The 18,188-nt window shown below is 62.7% G+C and overlaps 1 protein-coding gene across 1 annotated transcript in view; it reads right to left on the bottom strand.

The window, feature by feature from the left end:
- Positions 1-3,340: 3,340 nt before the first annotated feature.
- SRCIN1 (SRC kinase signaling inhibitor 1) overlaps positions 3,341-18,188 on the bottom strand; it is a 40,859-nt gene continuing 26,011 nt past the window's right edge. The window contains 18 exon segments of the mRNA XM_086626315.1: positions 3,341-3,466; positions 5,912-6,049; positions 11,354-11,506; positions 11,618-11,688; positions 11,691-11,771; positions 11,970-12,219; positions 12,573-12,672; positions 12,712-12,863; positions 12,865-12,886; positions 13,135-13,282; positions 14,191-14,321; positions 14,693-14,868; positions 14,992-15,170; positions 15,460-15,503; positions 15,708-15,800; positions 16,192-17,021; positions 17,415-17,508; positions 17,682-17,880. Coding sequence (XP_086482441.1) covers positions 3,341-3,466; positions 5,912-6,049; positions 11,354-11,506; positions 11,618-11,688; positions 11,691-11,771; positions 11,970-12,219; positions 12,573-12,672; positions 12,712-12,863; positions 12,865-12,886; positions 13,135-13,282; positions 14,191-14,321; positions 14,693-14,868; positions 14,992-15,170; positions 15,460-15,503; positions 15,708-15,800; positions 16,192-17,021; positions 17,415-17,508; positions 17,682-17,880 — 2,987 coding nt within the window.

Raw genomic sequence — 18,188 nt, 5'->3', positions numbered from 1 at the left:
AGACACACGACGTCGTAGAAACCCCAAAACAGCCTCTAAAGAGTATTAGGAATTTTTTTTTTTTTTCTTCTTTTTTTTTGTGCTTTTTTTTTTTTTTTTTCTTTTTTTTTCGGTCCTTTTAAAAGTCGAAGCCTTTTTAAACAACATCCAGACGAGTAAAGCGGGGTGCGCATGCAGCGGGCGCCTCCGGCACATGCACGATGCGGGCAGCGCTTTTTTTTTTTTCTTTCTTTTTTTTTGGATCTTTTTGTGACATTTTCCTTTTTTTTTTTATTATTTTTTCCCGGTTTAAACCAGAATTTTTTGTTTGCTTGGTTGGTTTTTTTTTGTCCTCTTGCTTCAGCGAAGGTGCCAGGCGCGGTGCTCGGGGAGGGTTTGCGTGATGCCAGGGAAGGACGGACGCACACGGAGACACAAGCTCACGGAGAAACCAGCCGGATGGGCAGCGGGGATGGGGTTTGGGGGGGGCAGGGGGGAAGAAATAGGTGCAAGCCAGCGTTGTGCACCCTGTCACCCAGCACTGAGGACCCCGTCACCCAGCACTGAGCACCCCAGCACCCAGCACTGGCACCCCAGTGCCCCCTTCTCATTTGGAGGTGGGGAGGGGGGTCCCCCAGTGTGGCACCGGGAGGGGGCTCCCGGACAAAGTCGGGGTGCAGCAAAGGGAATGGGACACCACTCCCCCCCCCAGTCTGACAGCTGGAGCTTGCAGTGTCCCAGTGCACCCATGGGTGCTCCCAGGATGGGGCTGCAGTACCTACAGCCCACTGAGCCCTTTGCACCCCCATATCTGTGTCCCTGGGGGTGGGGTGGGGGGGTACTTGTACCCCTCAGACCCCCCCAGGACAGGAAGGGTTGGGGGAGGGGGGGGTGCTGTCTGCACATCCCCTCCATGGGTGCTGCCCCCAAAGGAGCACTGGAATGGGGGGGGGGGGGCGCTGCGGAGAGGGGACACAGGGCTGGGGGAGAGGGGAGACAACTCCCTCCGCTTCACTTTGGTACCAAGAAAAAAAGAATTAAAACTTAATTAATTAATTAAAAAAAAAAAAAAAAAAAAAAAAAAACGCATCAAGGGGCTGCTATTGCTGCTGGGAGGTGGGTGCTGCAGCACCCCAGGGACCCTGTCACCCGTGGGAGACGGGGTCTCCAGGGGTGGGGTGGAAGGTGCTGGACGGAGGATACAAACTCAGCACGAGGGGGAAAAGCCGCCGGGATCCGACCTTCTCAAAAATCCAAGGAGCTCTCGTCGAAGCAGGGGAGAAACTCCCCCCCCCCGTACACCAGACGTGAAGAGATTTATTCCTTTTCTTTTCTTTAAATATTTATATATATATATTTATATTACGTATATTATATATATATAATATGTAAATATATTTTTAAAACAATATAAAATGTTTAAGACACTTCACTTAAATGTAAAGAGTTGCTTTTTGCAATTCCAAAGAAATTGCATCATGATTAATTATTTTTTGTGTGTGTGGTTTTTTTTTTTTTTTTTAGTTTTTTTCTTTCTCTTTGTTATTCAAAAAAGGCTCGTTCTTCTGTACAAAAATGATTGATATACAAAAAAAGAGACAGGGGGGGCGCGGGGAGGAGGAGAAGAAGAAAAATATAATAAAAAAAACCCAAAGCACCCAAGGACGAACTAACCACAAAAAGAGTGATTCGATGGCGCGTTGCGCTGCGGCGGGGCGGGGGGGTCCCGCACCGCAGCGCACACACGTGCACACACACACGCACACCCGTGGGTGGGGGACACGGGCAGGCATCCCCTGGCCACGCACCACAGGGACCCCCACCCTGGGTCCCCCACTTTGGCGGGGCTGGGGCTGCTCCTTCCAGGGACACCCGCTCCGGCGTGGGGTCCCCATACAGTACCTCCGCCGGGGCAGGGGGGGCTGTGGGGACCCGTCCTGCCCACGTCGTCCCCAGGGGTGTTTGGCGATGGGGAAGAGTATGGCGGTCCGGCAGGGGTGGCCCCGTGCAGCCGGAGCCCCCCCGGCATCACAGCATCACCCCCCACCCCAGCCCCGCGACCGTTTAAGTGCTACGTTCCGACCCTAAGGCGATGGGCAGCCCTGATTCGGCACATTCCCACCCCCCCATCTTCCATCCTCAGCCTTCGGCGTCCCCGCATGCCCGGGCCACCCCATGGCACCTCTCCCGTCTCCTTTGCCCCCATCCCTCACACCGGCCCCGCGGCGCTGCCCTCACCCACTGCCGAGCCCCGCCGCGGCGCTCAGCGCCGTCTCCTCCGGTGCGGCGGCGTAGCGTATGCCAGGGTGCTCGCGTGCGGGGGGCGAGTGGTCACGGTGGGGGGTGTCGGAGTGTCTTCGGCAGCCGCTGTTTCCCACCTTTCCGTGGTGGGACGGGTGCTGCCCATGTGGGCAGGGGGGTCGGGCGCTGCCCGGCGTCCTTCTTGCTCGAAGCTGGTGGAACTGGTGGAGTGAAGCTCTGAGAGCTCTTAAATAAACAGAAAAATGGGGGGGGGGGGGGGGGGGGGAAAGGGGAGGAAGGGGGGGAGAAAAACCAAAGGAACAGTGACCCAAACGACCGAAACGAAAAGAAAAAAAGGAGAAAAGGAGAAAGGAAAAAGGAGAAAGAATAAAGGAAAAAGGAAAAAGGGAAAAGGAAAAGGAAAAGGAAAGGAAAAGGAAAAAAGAAAGGAAAAAGGAAAAAGGAAAAAGGAAAAGGAAAAGGAAAAAGGAAAAAGGAAAAAGGAAAAGGAAAAAGGAAAAGGAAAAGGAAAAAGAAAAAGAGGAAAAGGAAAAAAAGGAAGAAAAAGGGAAAAGGAAAAAGGAAAAAGAAGGAAAAAGAAAAAAGGAAAAAGGAAAAAGGAAAAAAGGAAAAGGGAAAAGGAAAAGGGAAAAAGGAAAAGGAAAAAGGAAAAGGAAAAAGGAAAAGGAAAAAGGAAAAGGAAAAGGAAAAGGAAAAGGAAAAAGGAAAAAGGAAAAAGGAAAAGGAAAAAGGGAAAAGGAAAAAGGGAAAAGGAAAAAAGGAAAAGGAAAAGAAAAAGAAAAATAGGAAAAGGAAAAAGGAAAAGGAAAAAGGAAAAGGAAAAAGAGGAGAAAGAGAGAGAGAAACAGAAAGTGGCTGGTTGGCCATTGCGGAGCGCGATGGGTGACAGAAGTCGGGCCATGGCGGAGCGGAGGCGAGACACGAGGTTGGCCACATCGGAGCAAGACATTGGAAAAAAAACCCAAAAATACATCAAGAGGGACGGGGTGCCGATCCCTCCAGGTGCCTCAGGAAGCCAAGTCCCAGGGAGGAGGAGCCCCAGGAGGAGAGGAGCCCGGCCCCGGGAGCAGGACAGCGGTGGGGGAGCTGGCAAGGATGCTCAGAAGGAGATGGAGGAGTTCCTTGCCCCAAAGGAAGTCAATACGGGGATGGAGGTTCTGCCAGACGTGGGTTTTTCTGGGACCGCGGGGGAGGTCTCACCCCCCTCCTTAGGTGGTCTAGCGGCCTGGAAAGAAAAGCAGATTCAAGGAGGAGGAGGAGGAGGAGAAAGGGAAGGAAGTCAAACAGTTTCTTAACAGAAAAAAAAAAAAAAAGACAAAGAAAGGAAAAAACAGGAAAGGAATAAAAAAAGAAAGAAAGGGGAGAAGAAAAAGAACCAAAAGCACAACCAAGAACCAGACAGGAGTTTGTTCAGAAGCAGCATTGAGTTGGGCCTGAGGTCAAGCAGCTGGAAAAGGTCCACCACAAAGAGAGCACGAGATGAGCCGGTCCCACGCGTTACTGGACGGGAGGGGGATGTCCCCGAGATGATGGAGAGACAGACGGACGGACGGGCACGTGGACAGACGGGCACAGACAGAGGTGGGTGGGCAGAGGGGAGAAAGGCGGAAGGGAGGGTGGGGGGGGACAAGAAGGGCAGCGTTAGAGCAGGAGGGTGCCATGGGGTGCCACGTTCGGCCGAGCAGGGCAGAGCCTCGGTGGTCCCACGCCAGCACCAGCTCCTCGGAGAGGTGACAGTGCCCACCCCAGCCCCCTGTGCCCACTGCGCCAGCGTGACCACCGCCGGCGGTGGCACCACCCAACCCGACTCACGCACGAGCTGGTCCAAAGGGAGCCAGGGCACTGGGGGTGAAGGATGCTCGTGGTGCTCCCGGAATGGGGAGAGGGCTCCTCCAGCCCCCCTCGCTCCTGCCGCAGGGGGACGTGCTGCTGGGTGTGGGGACATGGCCAAATCCTGCACAGGGAGGGCAGTGAGGACAAAAGTGCCTGGTCTGGCCACCCCAGTGCGGGCACCAGTGGGTGCCAGGGGCCAGATGACCCATATGGCCTCGGGGTGCCCCAAGGTGGGGGCGAAGAGGAATATGGTGACACTGGCCAGCCAGGACGGTGCTGGTGTGTGGCCTCCGGGGAGGGGGACCTGGTGGCCACCCTGGGGTGCCAGGGCCAGGAGACGCGCCCCGGTCCCTCGGGGCTCCCAGCACAGCCCTTTTGGCTGGTGTCTGCTCACCAGCCCACGGGGCAGCCCTGGGCAGGGGGCACAGAAAACCCCCAACACTCCCTGATTCTGCAGGGGGGGTGGAAACCCACATGCACCCACACAAGATGGGGGGGGGACCAGCAGGGAGACCCCGAGCTTGAGGATGGACCCTGTCTCACCACTGCCCTGGGACCATCTCGGCTGAGGTCACGACAAAGCACCCGCGCAGCTCCGACCCGGCGACGGAGCAGCCGAGGGGGGGTCAGGAGGGCTCGGGGAGAGGCTCGGGGGGCGGGGGGGGGGCCTGAGGGGGTGCTCAGCCCTCTTGCTGGAGCCGGGGAGGGCAGTGAGGTGCCCGTTTTGCTCATGCAACTTGTGTCCAAGTTGCATGAAATGCCCCCAAGCCAGCTCCAGGGGGGCGGGGAAAAACCTTAAACCTGAAGTTTATGGATCCAGCAGAATGAGCAAAATCGGGTTTATTGGGTGGTTTGTTAACGCCGGGCCCAGGGAAGGGGATGGAGACACAGCGGGGAGGACAGGAGGGGGTGAACCCGCTCGTGAGGCTGCTGCCCACCACGGGGGCAGGAGGGTGGAGGGGGAGAGGAGGGGGGCAGGGGGTGGGGGGGCATTGAAGTGGCTGTGGCTACCTCGGCTGTGGCTGGAACGAGCCAGAGAGCCATGGCCAGTGCCAGGGTGTCAGCAAGGACAGAGGGGTGTGACCCCACCACCTGCAGCAGGAGCTGTTCCCAGAGATGGGAGAGGGGTGGGTGGGTGCTGGGCCGGGGAGAGGGGACACCATCCCATCCCAAAGTGATCCTTTTCCAGTTGCTGTGGCCCCCCCATCCTGTCCCCATGCTGCTGGGCACCCCAGTACCATCATCCTACCCAAGACACCCTTCCCATGCCAGGACGAGCTGTTTCTGCACTGTGGTGCCCGGAGGGTCCTGGTTCTCCGACTCCCCCTGGGATGGGTTGGGCAGCCCCAGCCCTGAAGCCCCCCGGAGCCCCTGTGCCAAGCACAGGCTCTGCCACGCTCATCTCCACGGCCAAGATGTTCTGCAAGGAGGTGCCGGGGTCCCTTGGAGCGAGGGGACCAGGCTGGGGCTCAGCCCCGTCCGTCAGGGCAGCGGGGACACACAGCACTGGGGGACAAATGACTCCGGCTTCAGCCTCACACCACACCAGTCATGAGTTTGCCGTTCCCAGCACAAAGCCGCGTCCCCGTCCCGGCACAGACCGACAGCCGGGTCCTCACGCCCCAGCCCCACCGGGCTCCATCAAGGCGAAGGGCGGCACCAAGAGACCCCAGTCCCCAAAAGCAGCACCCACGGGGTCTCCCCTTCCCCGCTGCCCACCACCTGCACCCTCACCCCGTACGAGGCAGCGACGGAGACGCCGGGGCGGTGGGCAGGCTGCGGCTTGGCCCCGCTGCCGGGAGAGCCGGCGGGATGGAGCTAGAGGGAGATAACCTACCTGCTGCTGGCCCTGGATCCGCATGTACTCCATCCGCTGCTTTATGTGCTTGCTCTTGTCGGGGCTGCCCTGCTGGCTCTGCTTCAGCCGGGACGCCGGGTTCACCACCTTCATGGCTGGGATGGACACGCCACCGCTCTGCCAGGACAGAGAATTTGGGGAAGGGGGTTAGAACCGGCAATCAAAAGCCCACACTGGCACCGTGCTGGGCATCAGGTGCCTGGAGCTGTGCCGAGCCCTGGTGGCACCACCATGCCATCCCTGCCCGGACAGCCCGCAGCGGCAAACCCAGGCAAGGACCAGGTCACCGGCTCAACGTGCCAAAGCTGCTGTCACCGGGCAGCGTTTTTGGCAAAGAACCAGCCTGGACTTACCGACAGCCACCGCTGCAACGCAAACAGGGAGGCAGGGGCAGACACGGCAAAGACCGGGACACCGAGGGCAGGGAGAGCATCCCCGCCGCGGCAGGGCGCGCGGCGAGAGGAAGGAAAAGAGGCGACGGCAGGCAGAAGCAGATTCCAGGTGGAAACGGCGGCAGTGGGAATAGAGGTTTTTATTCATGAGCTACCTGGGTGCAGATGGCGACACGGAGACTTGTGAGAGCAGCAGGGAGGGAAGTGGGACCTGCACCGGTCCCTGCCGCGGTGCCTGCGCGGCACCCGGCTAGTGCCACGCGCCGCAGCCTCGCCACGCGTTCCCCCACTGCCTGGGGCACCCCAGACCCTCTCCCTGCCATCGCTGCCGCCTGCCCCACGCCAGGCTCAGGCCAGCTGCTGCGGGCAGTGGAACTGGCAGCACCGATGGTGCCGCAGGGATGTGCCATCGCTGCCCACCTCGCCCCTCCGACAGGGGGTTTATAAACAGTTGGTGAATCAGCGCGGGCACAGCTCTGCGCTGTCCTGCTCCACGATCCTCAGTGGTCCCACGGATGGGACACGTTGTACCCCACAGGAAATCTGGTTCTCACCCGCACCCTGGTGCCCTGGCATCCTGGGCACCGGACCTCAGCCATGGCAACCAACTCGCAGCATCCCTGAAAGGTGGCATGAGACCTGCCCGCTCCCGCTCCGCCGTCGGGACCAACCGCGCCAGCAGCCTCTGCTGCCGAGCTCTGCCTTGTGCATCCCCGCCAGCCGCAGCCATAAATCCATCCCGCAGCCCTGCTTCCAGCTTGCCAGACTCGGCGGTGCAGCGGGAGCTGCCAAGGGGAAAAATTGCAGCTACACCCGCTTGACGGCCCGTTTGCCTGGTGAGAGCACCGCAACGGGGCCGCCGCGGCGCCGAGAACCGGGCTCAGATAATTGCCCCAAATGAAAAAGGAGATTTATTCCCCAGCGCTGCCTGTTCATAAAGGAGCAGGCTGATGTCGGGGTGGCTGAGGGCATTTTTCTGCCCCCCCCCGTCTCTTTTCCCAGCTATTCGGCTGCCGTGGATTCCAGTGGAAACCAATTTGGATGGCTTCGGGGAGCCCGCGCCGCGATTTAATTAGGAGAAACAGCTGCTGCTTCGCAGCCGCGCTCAAACCGCGGTTCGTTAGGAAAGTGCTGATCCAAAACGGCAAAACGAGGAGCGCTGCTCCCTCGCCCAGCGCACCCAGCCCTTGCTGGCACCGCGGGATGCTTGGCACCGGCACCGTGGGACCCACCAAGCTCAGCGCCAAAACCTGCCATGGCAGAAGACACCAGCTTAGCTGGGTGTAACTGGGCGCTACAGTGGGTGGGCATCCCCGGTGGCACTGGCAAGGGGCAGACGGCAGCACCGCCTGGCACTGTCCGCCTTTACACCACCAACGCTGCTGCCCACGGTCTCACCCCTGCCAGCCTGCACTCCCCCGAACCCGGGGGACAGGGAGAGGAGGAATTTGGTTTTCCGCCTTGGCTCTGCCTGGAGGTAGAGTCACAGAGAGGGAGCAGGTAGAGGTGGAGGAAGAGAGACATCAGAGCGAGTCCGGGGCAGAGCACAGCGAGAGGGACAACAGAAAATAAACCTGCGGAGTGCTGAGGGGCGGCTGCGGCTTGGGAAGCAGGGCTGGCTTCGGCTTGCTCGGAGACGGGCTCTTGGGAGCATCCGCTTTGGCCCGGCCGAGGTCCAGGGCAGTGCCGTCGTCACAGCCGCTGTGTTTGAGACCCCCCAGCCCTTCCCTGCTCTCCTCGCTGGCATCCTTGGATCCCGCTGGTCCCAGCAGTTCTTTAGGGAATACACATTCAACCGAGGGATGGCTGCTGATCTCGCTGATGGTTATTTCCAGCTCACGGATAGTTTCTTCCAGGCTATCCAGTCTCTGGTACGTGCCTTCGCAAATCTCCTTGCTGCGCGGAGTCATGGAGCGGCGAAAGGATAACGGCTCTTTGCAGGGCTCCTCCACCACCTTCTCCCCCATGCCAGCATCCTCCGTGCCACCTCCTGCCCTGGCAGCCAGGGCCACACCACCCAGCTCCGACGATGCTGCCCGATGGCTTGGCCTGGAGACAGCAGGATGCTCCTGTGGATGCTCAGCCTGGGACCCTCCACTTCCCCGCGAGGCTGGACCCCGGCCTGGGATAAACCTGGGATTTGGCATGGGGCAGGCTAGGGCTGGCAAGCTGTCCTGCTCCCACGCTGGTGTGCCAGCCTCAGCAGAGTCTCCAGGGAAGAGTGATGCCTCCCACACGCTCTGCCCGCCGCCTCCTTGGGGGTCCCCACCACCGGGAAACCGGGGGACGGCGCCAGGTCCTCTGCCAGCTGTGCCGCTGGAGCAGGGCATCGCCTCGCCGGGATCCGTGGCTTCTCCCCAGGGACGCGGCAGCTGCGCAGCCGAGGGACCTCGGCGAGAAGTCCGGCTGTCGCCTTCTTGCGCGCCGGCAGCGTTGGGAGCGGCGTCGCCTCCATCTCCCCGCACCGACCGGCTCGTTTTGTGCCTTGAGAGAGACGGGACCTCGCCGGCTGCTGGAGGGAACCTCCGCGTCGCTCCCGCTGCCGGGGCACGGCCCCGGGATGGGCTGTTCGGGGGCTGCGGGGCCGAGGCCGGAGGGTCCCCCGGTGCGGATGGAGACTTTTCGGAGATGCCAGGAGACACGTGGCGTTTCCTTCCCCACGCAGGTGCAAGCTCCCCTCCTGCTCCTCCGCCGCCGGCCGGGTCCCCGTGCTCCAAGCAGCCCGTTTCCAGCCGCACCTCCGCTTCGGGGGACGGCGGTTCCGACACGCACTCGGTGAGCACGATCTGCGGGAGGGAGAAAGCCCTGCTCCCCGGGGCGGCCGGGCCCAGCGGCTCCTAGGTAGAGAATTCAGACAGGTTAAGGGCCAGGGGAGAGCGGCGGGAGCTGCCGGGGAGCACCACGTGTCCGCGCACAACACCGGCGTCCCCCATCGCTGGTGCCTCCATCCCAGCGGAACCCACCGGCACGGACTGGGACTGGTTTTCTTCCGCGCTTAAGGCAACCAGGGTCCATGAGGTTTTGGCAAGAACTCGCCTGGAGTTTTTGGCAAAAGTGAGGTGGTGCTGCTGCACCTCTTGAATGCCTTTGGAAACCCAGCTGGCACAGTCCGGCTCGGATTTCTGCCATGCTGGTGTGAACCGGCGCCGGTGCTGCCAGCAGAGCCGAGGGCAGGGGATGAGCCGCCGTGAATGAGCTGCCGAGGGGCACCAGAACTTTAAAACCCTGAGCAGCAAGATGTCACCATCTTTCCTCCCCCACCACCTCTCCGTTCCCATCCCAAGGGAGACACAGGAGGCGTGCCATGCCCAGGGGACCAGAGCCGGCTGTGCCCAGGGCGGAGGCAAGGGAAGGCGAGCAGGGGAGGTGCCCCAGAAGAAGAGGTGCCCCCTGCAACTGCAGCCATGGGGTCTCTGCCCTGCACCCAAACCCTGCCCTGGCTGGGGGCTGCTGCCTCTGCGGGGGCTCCGGGTGCTGCCAGTGCTGGCATGGTGGGCTGGTGGCAGAGTGGGGCGATATGGCAGGTAGGCTGAGCTGCCCTGCCCAGGGCACTGCTCCCCTTGGATGCTTTGTGGCGAGGGGCTCAGTGGCACCCTCTGTCCTGCTCGCTGTCCCCTTGCTCTCCATCCCCCTCCTCCAGCATCTCCCACTCCATCCCACCCGCTCTCTGGGCACTTCCCTTTCCTGCTCCCTCCACCACAGAGCCCAGGGCAGGCTGGAGGGCAGGCGGGCCAGGAGGCAGCCTGGCTGTGCCCGCTCAGCAGCCAGAGTGGTGATGTGGCCAAGCCCAAGCGGGTCCCAGCACCCACCAGCCTCCAGTCCAGCCCTTCCTGCTCCGCCTGCACCGTGCATGTGGAGCAGGGTCTCACCGTGCCAGGCACATGCATCACCCACCGTTCCAGTGACACCCTCCCCAGGTGCTGGCAAGCCACCCAGGCACCCAGCGAGCCCTCCCCGTGCCCTGCCCAGTGGGGTGCTGGAGTGGCCCCTTCCTTCCTCCCATCCACGTGGCTGCAGGATCTGGCCCTCCTGGGAGCCGCAGCAGCCCAGTGGCAATGGGTTAGTGCCCGGTCTCGTGCCACGTCTGTGCCATGTCTGTGCCGTACGCGCGGCGGCGGTGAGCGAGGGGGTGGGGAGAAGCCGTTAGTTTGTTAAATCAGAGAAAGGAGCAGAAGTGAGTCGAGAAGAGGCGGGAGAGGAGGTGGTTAAAGTGCAGCCCGTCGACGGGAGCGAGCCGTTACCTTCCATCCTTCGGCTGCGCCGGAGGCTCCGTTGGGCCACATGTCTGCGTGCCCAGGGGAGACGGCAGCCGCGAGCGGATCGTAACGGAGCTTGGGAAGGGAAGGGGAGGCAGAGCTTCTCTGAAACACCTGGGGAGTCAAACACGGGGGGTTGGAGGAGGGAGGCTGGGGGGTAACGACGACGCAGCCCGTGCCTGCAGGGATGCTCGCCGGGGTCAGCCAGCACCAGGGCTCGGCAGCGAGCGAAACATCGGCTGTTGTCACCGGCCGCGGGGGCATCCCCAGCCCTGCGGCACCGCCGGTCCCCCTGGCATCCTGGGGGAAAACCAGGGGGGAAAAAACCATCCACGACCCACTTGGGCATCTTGACCACAGCAAACGGGGGAGGACACGGGGCACAGCCAGCCCGGGGGGGTTCAGAGCCTCAGGACGGCGTCTCGGGTGGGATCTCTGCAGGGCTCCCTGTGCATAAAACCCGACAAACCTCCAGCTGCAGCTGCGTAGCGTTAAAAACCAAATGAGTTTGGCTTAAAGCCCAAGATGGGTGGAAGTGCTGAAGAGAGATGGTGAACCCAGCAACGCGGCACCTGTCCCGCCGGGCACAACGGCTCCGTGCTGCCCGTCCCCGCGGCACCGCCTTCCTGCCAGGACACGGGACAGGAGGGCAAAGCCCATTGCTGCGCTGGTGGGTGGGATGTCATGCAACCCCCCCATGAGCAGATGGGGCAGGGTTGGCATCGCCGTGGCGTGGGTAAGCTGGGGCACCCCGCAGCCCCTCCCGCACTCACCTCCAGCTCCGCGATGATGCGGTCTTCATCGTCGTCGTCTTTGATGGCAGAGGCGATGATGGGAGGGGTGGACGCCGGCCTGACCACCTCCGACACCGTCCGTCTCAGCTTCACCTGCGGCTTCTGCGTCTCCAGCTCCTCCGACTCGGCCTTCTGCACGGGGGGAGCGGGGTGGTGAGGGGTGGGGGGCATCAAGGCCGGTCTTGCCGCCAGTGACCCGCTCATCCAGCCCAGCAGCCGTCCCACCGCCCCGCTGCTCCCCACCTTCATGAAACCGGGCTCCTTCTTGCTGGTGACGATGACTTCGCCGCTGCGGGTGGTGGTCAGCCCGTGGAGGATGGGAAGCTCCGGCGCGGAGGAGGAGGTGGCGGCGATTTGGAGGGTTTCTCGGTCCGGTACCGCGGCACCGTCAGCTCGTCTGGGCACAAACGATGCTGTGAGGGCACGAGACCGGTCCCTGCCCCTCTCGTACGACACCCGGGGCTCTCCTGCTGCCCCCCACCCCGGGCACAAACCTCCCCTTGGGGCAGCATCGCTCAGCCCAGGGAGCCCCGTCAGTGACTGCACGGCCGGGGCACGTGCCGGATCAGGACCCCTCACCCTCCTCATGCCATACCTGAGCCCCTGCGACCGTTGGGGTCCCCTTTGCCCCCCGACTTCGGTGCGTGTTGCGGCTTGGAGGGTTTGTGCTCGGGCGTGGAGGCGGCGCTGCCGCTGCCGGTGGCTTGTTTGTGCTTGGCAGCGAACTCCAGGTCGGGGATGGCCTTCATCAGCTCGGCTTGCGTCTCCTCCAGCAGCCGGTTGATGTCCTTGGCACTGTACTGGGTCAGCGCTGCCCGCTTCTCCTCCCAGTCCCGCTCGGCCGCCTGGGCATGGCAGGCAGAGCCGTCCCCATCCGCACCGCAGCTTCTCCTGCCCTTGCAGGCAGGATGTGACCCACCACCCTGCCGCCACCCCCTCCCCAACCCGCTGCCGGGCACAGGAGGAGCGGGGCGACCGCTTCTTGGTGGAGCCACTTCCCCACGCCTCGGGGAAGCCCCTTTCCCATGGCTGCCACCATCATCGGGGGCCTCCCACCCTCCCCACACCCCGTCGGATACAAACTCAGCAAGGAGGAGGATGGACCCAGCTCCTGTTCCCAGTTTCAGCTGGGAGACATAGGGATAGACCCTCTAGAAGACCCCCCCCCAGCTGAGGAACCCACTCCCCAGGTTCTCACCTCCACGGATACGGCTTTGTCCGCACTCTTCTTGCTGGGGGTCTCTGGGCCTGTCTGGGTCTTGGCAGGTACCATCTCCGGAGCTCGGGAAGGGTTATTGCTCTTGGAGGGATGGGTCTGGGTTTGGGGGGGGCTGTGCCCAAAGCTGGGCATGCCCAGGGTCTCGGTGGCAGCCGTCAGGTGGTGGAGGCTCACTGGGGGACTGGTGGGCATCTCCAAATCCAGCCCTTTGCTGAAGTCTGTCTCAGGGGCCACCTTCTTGGGGGACTGGCTGAGGTTGCTGGGGGGGGGTCCACACGCCCTCGTCCACTTGCCTGCCAGGGACAGAGCGAAGGGGCTGCATGGCACGGGGCGGTGGGGAGGGGTACCGCACCCCACACCGCAAAAAAACTGCTCTCCCGCAACTCCGCGTTACGCAGCTGAAGGTTGAGGGTTTTTTGACAACCCTTGGGATTTGCATCCATAACGCAGAGAGGGCACCGCGAGGGGCACAGGGACGACTGAAGGGACCGGCTGTGACCTCCGAGGGCTCAAGGGGTTGGGGTCGGGGCTCGGGGCTCACCTGCGGATCTGGGCGAGGGTGTCCGTCACCGTCTTGCAGCGCTTGAGCAGCCCGTCGAGGCGGTTCGGCTCTTCCTTGAGGAACTTGACGGCTTCCACCTCCACCCGCAGCACCACCCGCATCTTGCTCTGCAGGCTGGGGAACTGGGCTGGGGTGGGAGAGCGGAGGGTCACCAGGGCTCCACCGAGCTGGGGAGCCCCTGCCAGTGCCCGGCTGGCTGTGCCAGGGCACCTCATACCCACCAAAACCACCATAGCCATCAGGGAATGGGTTGGGTTGGAAGGGACCTTCAAGACCATCAAATTCCAGCCCCCCTGCCATGGGCAGGGACACCCTCCACTACACCAGGTTGCTCAAAGCCCCATCCAACCTGGCCTTGAACACTTCCAGGGATGGAGCAGCCACAGCTTCTCTGGGCAACCTGTGCCAGTGCCTCACCACCCTCAGAGGGAAGAATTTCTTCCTTAGATCCAATCTAAATCTCCTCTCTGTCAGTTTAAATCCATTGCCCCGTGTCCTATCACTACACACCCTTGTCCAAAGCCCCTCTCCAGCTTTCCTGTAGCCCCTTTAGGCACTGGAAGGTTCTGGAAGGTCTCCATGGAGCCTTCTCTTCTCCAGGCTGAACAGCCCCAACTCTCTCAGCCTTCAGAAATTTCTCCCTTTCGGGATCATTAGCCGGGACAGGACAGGTGTTGGTCACCAGGTGGTGAGCAATGACACTGTGCATCACTTGCTTCTATATATTATTATCATTGTACATAGTCATGTATCAGTAATATTATTGTTGTTGTTATTATTATATTATTCTTATCTCAACCCATGAGTCTCTTTCCCTTTTCCCATTTGATTCTCTTCCCCATCCCCTGGGGGTGGGGGAGGATGAGTGAGTGGCCGCGTGGCATTTAGTTGCCATCTGGGCTAAACCACAACACAGGCGACCACACTGGCAGCTGCAAACATGCAAATCCGGAGCATCCCACGCGCGAGGACGGAGCAGGAGGAGGCAGGTGGCTCCGCTCCCCACCCGGCCCCCGGCCACGGCCACCTCCTCACCCTTGAGATCGGTCAGTGTCTCCCCCAGCTGCTTGAGCACCACCGCCTTCTCCTCCAGCTCCTGCACGGGGATGAGCCGGTGGTTGTGGGCCAGATCCTTCTGGATCTTCTCCACCGACTTCTCCAGGTCACTGTGAGCACAGAGGCAGGGCGGGGGTGTCACTGCCGGAGAGCTCTGGGGGCGGCCGGCAGGCAGGTCCCCATGGCAGAAGGGAGAGGACAACCAGGATGGGGACCCCTCCCCATGCTGGACATGGGGACCCATCCCTGTGCTGGACCCGAGGACCCTTCCTCGTGCTGGACCTGAGGACACCTCCCTGTGCCAGATGTGGGGACCCCTCCCTGTGCCAGACCTGGGGACCCCTCCCCATACTAGACATGCAGTCAAGGATGCGACCTGACACTGTGCAGATCTGCTGATTTACACCCACAGAGGATGTGGCCCATTGAGGTCAGCACCCAAGGACCCCCCCGTCTCCCCGCACACCCAGCCCCAGCTCACTTGAGCTGCTGGGTGATGAGCTCCTCCTCGTTGAGGTAGCGGAGCCGTTCCTCCTCCACCAAACTGCGCTGGCGCTGCAGCGGGTCCTCGTGCTTGCGCATGGTGTCCGTCACCCGCACGCTGATCTCCGTCTCCGTCCGCCGCAGCATCGTCTTCACCATCTCCTGGTTCTGCAGCTGCAGGGGCGAGGAGGAGGAAGAGGGGTGGGGATTCAGGCTGGGCAAGATGCCCCTCTCCATGGGGACCGGAGTGGGTGCAGGGTGGGCTGGGGACCCCCCCACACACCCCCCAGTACCCACCTGCAGCTTCTTGAGCTGCTGCAGCTGGTTGCGGAGGTCGCTGGTGTTCTGCTGCAGGTCGTGGAGGTGCAGCTGCATGTGGAGGCGGGTGATGGCGGTGGGCTGCCCCGCCGGCGTGCCAGTGGCAGAGGGCGGCGGGGGCGCGGGTACCGGTGTCCCCATGCCGCTGCGACTGGTGGCTGCGGGGAGGGCAAGCGGGGGCTGCTGAGGGACCATACCCCGACCCAGGGGGGATGTCGCCAACTCCGCTCCTCTGCCTCCCCCCAGTCCTCACTTTCTGCTTTGGTCCAGCAGTTCTGGGTGGTCGACCCACTGCCCCCCCGCTGGCTCCGAGGACGGGCCACCCTGGAGCTGCCCCTTGGTGGGATGGGGAGGTCCCATCAGGGCCTGCGGAGCGCCCCCCCCGCGCCCACCTTGGGACTCCCAGCAGCCGTGGGGAGAGGGGCTGGCTCCTCTCCAGTCACTTACACGCTGATGGGGGGGTCCCACCGTTGGTGGCTTCTGTCTTCTCGCTGCAATGGAAGAGAGGAGGGGAGCGAGTGCGGACCGGGCACCTCCATCCCCACTGGCTCAGTGCCCGCAGGGGCATGGCAGGGGTTGGCGGCCGCCAGGACGAGGGCAGGAGCCCCCCAGCCTCGGCAGCACATGGCCCAGCTGGAGGGGACCCCTCCCCGCGGCAGAGCCCGGGGTCCCACGCCAGCCCTCCCACCCCTTACCTGGGGGTCTCGGCCTCGGAGCCGCGCAGCAGGGCGCTCTGCACCAGCCCCGTCAGGCTGGCGATCTGCTTCTCCATCGCCTCCATCCGCTCCCTGCGCCGGGAAGGGAGAGGGGCTGGGTGAGGAGTTGCCTCCAGCACCGCCGACACCCTCAGGCTTGTCCCACTGGGTCCCCCCACCCTCACCTGCACCCACCCATCGGGTCCCGCCGAGCCCCAGGAGGGATGCCAGGGAGGCGGCAGCGCTGCCAGCACCAGCTACATCCCCCCTTCCATCCCTCTCTCTTCTGGCCTCGATGCCCACCGTCACTCCCCTCAGCCCTGCACAATTCGGTGCTTCATCACCCATCCCGGCACCTCTGCCGCGGTGGTGACGCGGCAAAGCCTTCCTCTGCTCTTCCTCTTCCTCCCCAGCTGCACCAACGGACAACCACCGAGCAGCAAAGCTCGTACCCGCAGTGGAGGGTCGGGGGGTCCCTTCTCACCTTGTTTCCGTGTCCTTGGCCGGTCCAGGGGAGCCGAACCCGGAGAGCGGGCGATCGCCGGGGCCGGGAAACAGCTCCGGGGGGCCGGAGGAGCTGGGGTTGCGTGGCTTGTTGACGGGACTTTCCATGAAAACAGAGGAGCAGGAATCCTTGCGGAAGGACTGCCGGACGGGCGAGGAGCGGCTGGGGGGTCCCGAGTAGGGGCTGTGCGGGCTCTGCCCCGGCTGCACGTCCACCAGCCGGCCATCGGCCAGCTTCTGCGGGGAGGAGGGGGGCATGCGGAAGCCCAAGCCGGGGCCGTACGTGTCGCTGTAGATGGGCGCGTTGGGCTTGTAGAGGCTGTCCTCCAGCTCCGTCTGCAGGGCGGCCGCCGAGTAGGTGCTGAGAGAGCGCACGGACCCCCGCTTGTACAGCCCCCCCGAGTAGCCAAAAGGGTCTCCCATGCCAGCCAGGGACTGGGTGGAGGTGATGCTGAGCCGGCCCTCGTGCACCATGCCGTAGGGATCGGCGTACAGCCCCTCGTTCTTCACCAGCACCACGTTCTTCCCAGCCAGGTCCTCGTCCGGCTTCACATCCCGGCGTTCCAGGATGGCGCTGGGGCTGGGCGAGACGCCGGGGGCGGGCGGCAGGTTGGAGAGACGCTCGCCATGATGGACGGGGCTGCCGGCGTAGGAGGGCGGGCGGCCGCCGCTGTAGGACATGCGGGAGCGGGACGGGGAGGAGGACTGGAGCACTGGTGGAGGGGAGCCGGAGGCGAGGTGGGAAGCCGGGGACATGTTGTTCAGCCGACGGGTGGGAGATGACTCCCTGGAGGTGTACACCATCTCCCTCTGCGGAAAGGGGTGAGGGGGGCTCAGCACCGCGTCCCGGCTGGCCCCCAGCCCCCACGCTGCCCAGTTGGGACCCTCCCTGCCTGCGCCCCTCCGAGCACCAAGATCCGCAGCTCCGTCTTCACCCGGCCTCGGCAAACGGCAGCTCCCTCCTTCCCATCCAGGAGCGGGATGATTTATTCTGATGAATCCCCCCAATTATCATGTTCACTACCCTGCTGCCAGGCCCCAAACATTCATTTCTCTTAAAGTAACACTTAACAACGCCGGAACCAGGCAAGACGTATCATGGTCATCACTCTTTCCACCACCAGACGCGATTACCAGTCCCCATCTCCATCACTTTCCCTCCCAGCACCCCCCCGGTGCCCCCACACCCCGTCCCCTGCTTACCCTCAGGTCGCCGTTGGTGATGTGCGAGGCTGGGAACGAGGCGTAGAGCGGCTCTTTCCGGTAGATTTTAATGATGCTTCTGTCCTGGATATCGCTGAAAGGAGAGGCAGAGCCGTGAGCATCCCGAGTGCCCGGCAAGACCCAGGCATGGCACTGCGCCCGCATCCACCCTTCTGCTTCCATCCCACTAATTCCCTCGCTCGTGATGCCCTTAAAGAAAGGAAAAATCAATCTGTGGCGGATTTCTGAGCCCCCCCTGCCCCTCACCGGACATCCTCCAGTTCGTAGAAGACGTTGCGCGACTCGTCCTTGATGAGGATGGCCGTGTTGGGAGACTTCAGCATCCCCATGGTGAGCTTCTGCGGGAACATGTGGACGATGAGGGCGTGCAGGGTGTCCATGCTGCTGATCTCATGGGTGATGTGGACGCGTCTCGTCTCATCCCCGAACTGCAGGAAAAGGACCCCTGGAAGCAGAGGGAGCAGAGAGGGGTGAGGCGTGCCCGCACCCCTTCTCCCCGTGACACCGAAGATGTGCCAAGGCTGCCTGGGCATCTCTGCGCACCCCCGGCCCCCGGGCTCAGGGACCTCTGGCCGCCCAGCCTCCCCTGGAGCAGCGAGGCTGAAGGCAGCTCATCCCCCTCAGCCACCTGCACAGTGGGCAATGCCCCCGGCTCCTCCTGGGGTTGTTTGGGCAGATATACACCAATCCCACACCGGGCACGTGCTGGCATCCGCCTGCAGAGGCGGGTGGAGGTGTCCAGCAGTGGCCAGG

This window comes from Tauraco erythrolophus, chromosome 25 (genome assembly GCF_009769465.1).
Source record: "Tauraco erythrolophus isolate bTauEry1 chromosome 25, bTauEry1.pri, whole genome shotgun sequence".
NCBI classification, from domain to species: domain Eukaryota; kingdom Metazoa; phylum Chordata; class Aves; order Musophagiformes; family Musophagidae; genus Tauraco; species Tauraco erythrolophus.
This window is presented reverse-complemented; position numbering and strand designations above follow the sequence as displayed.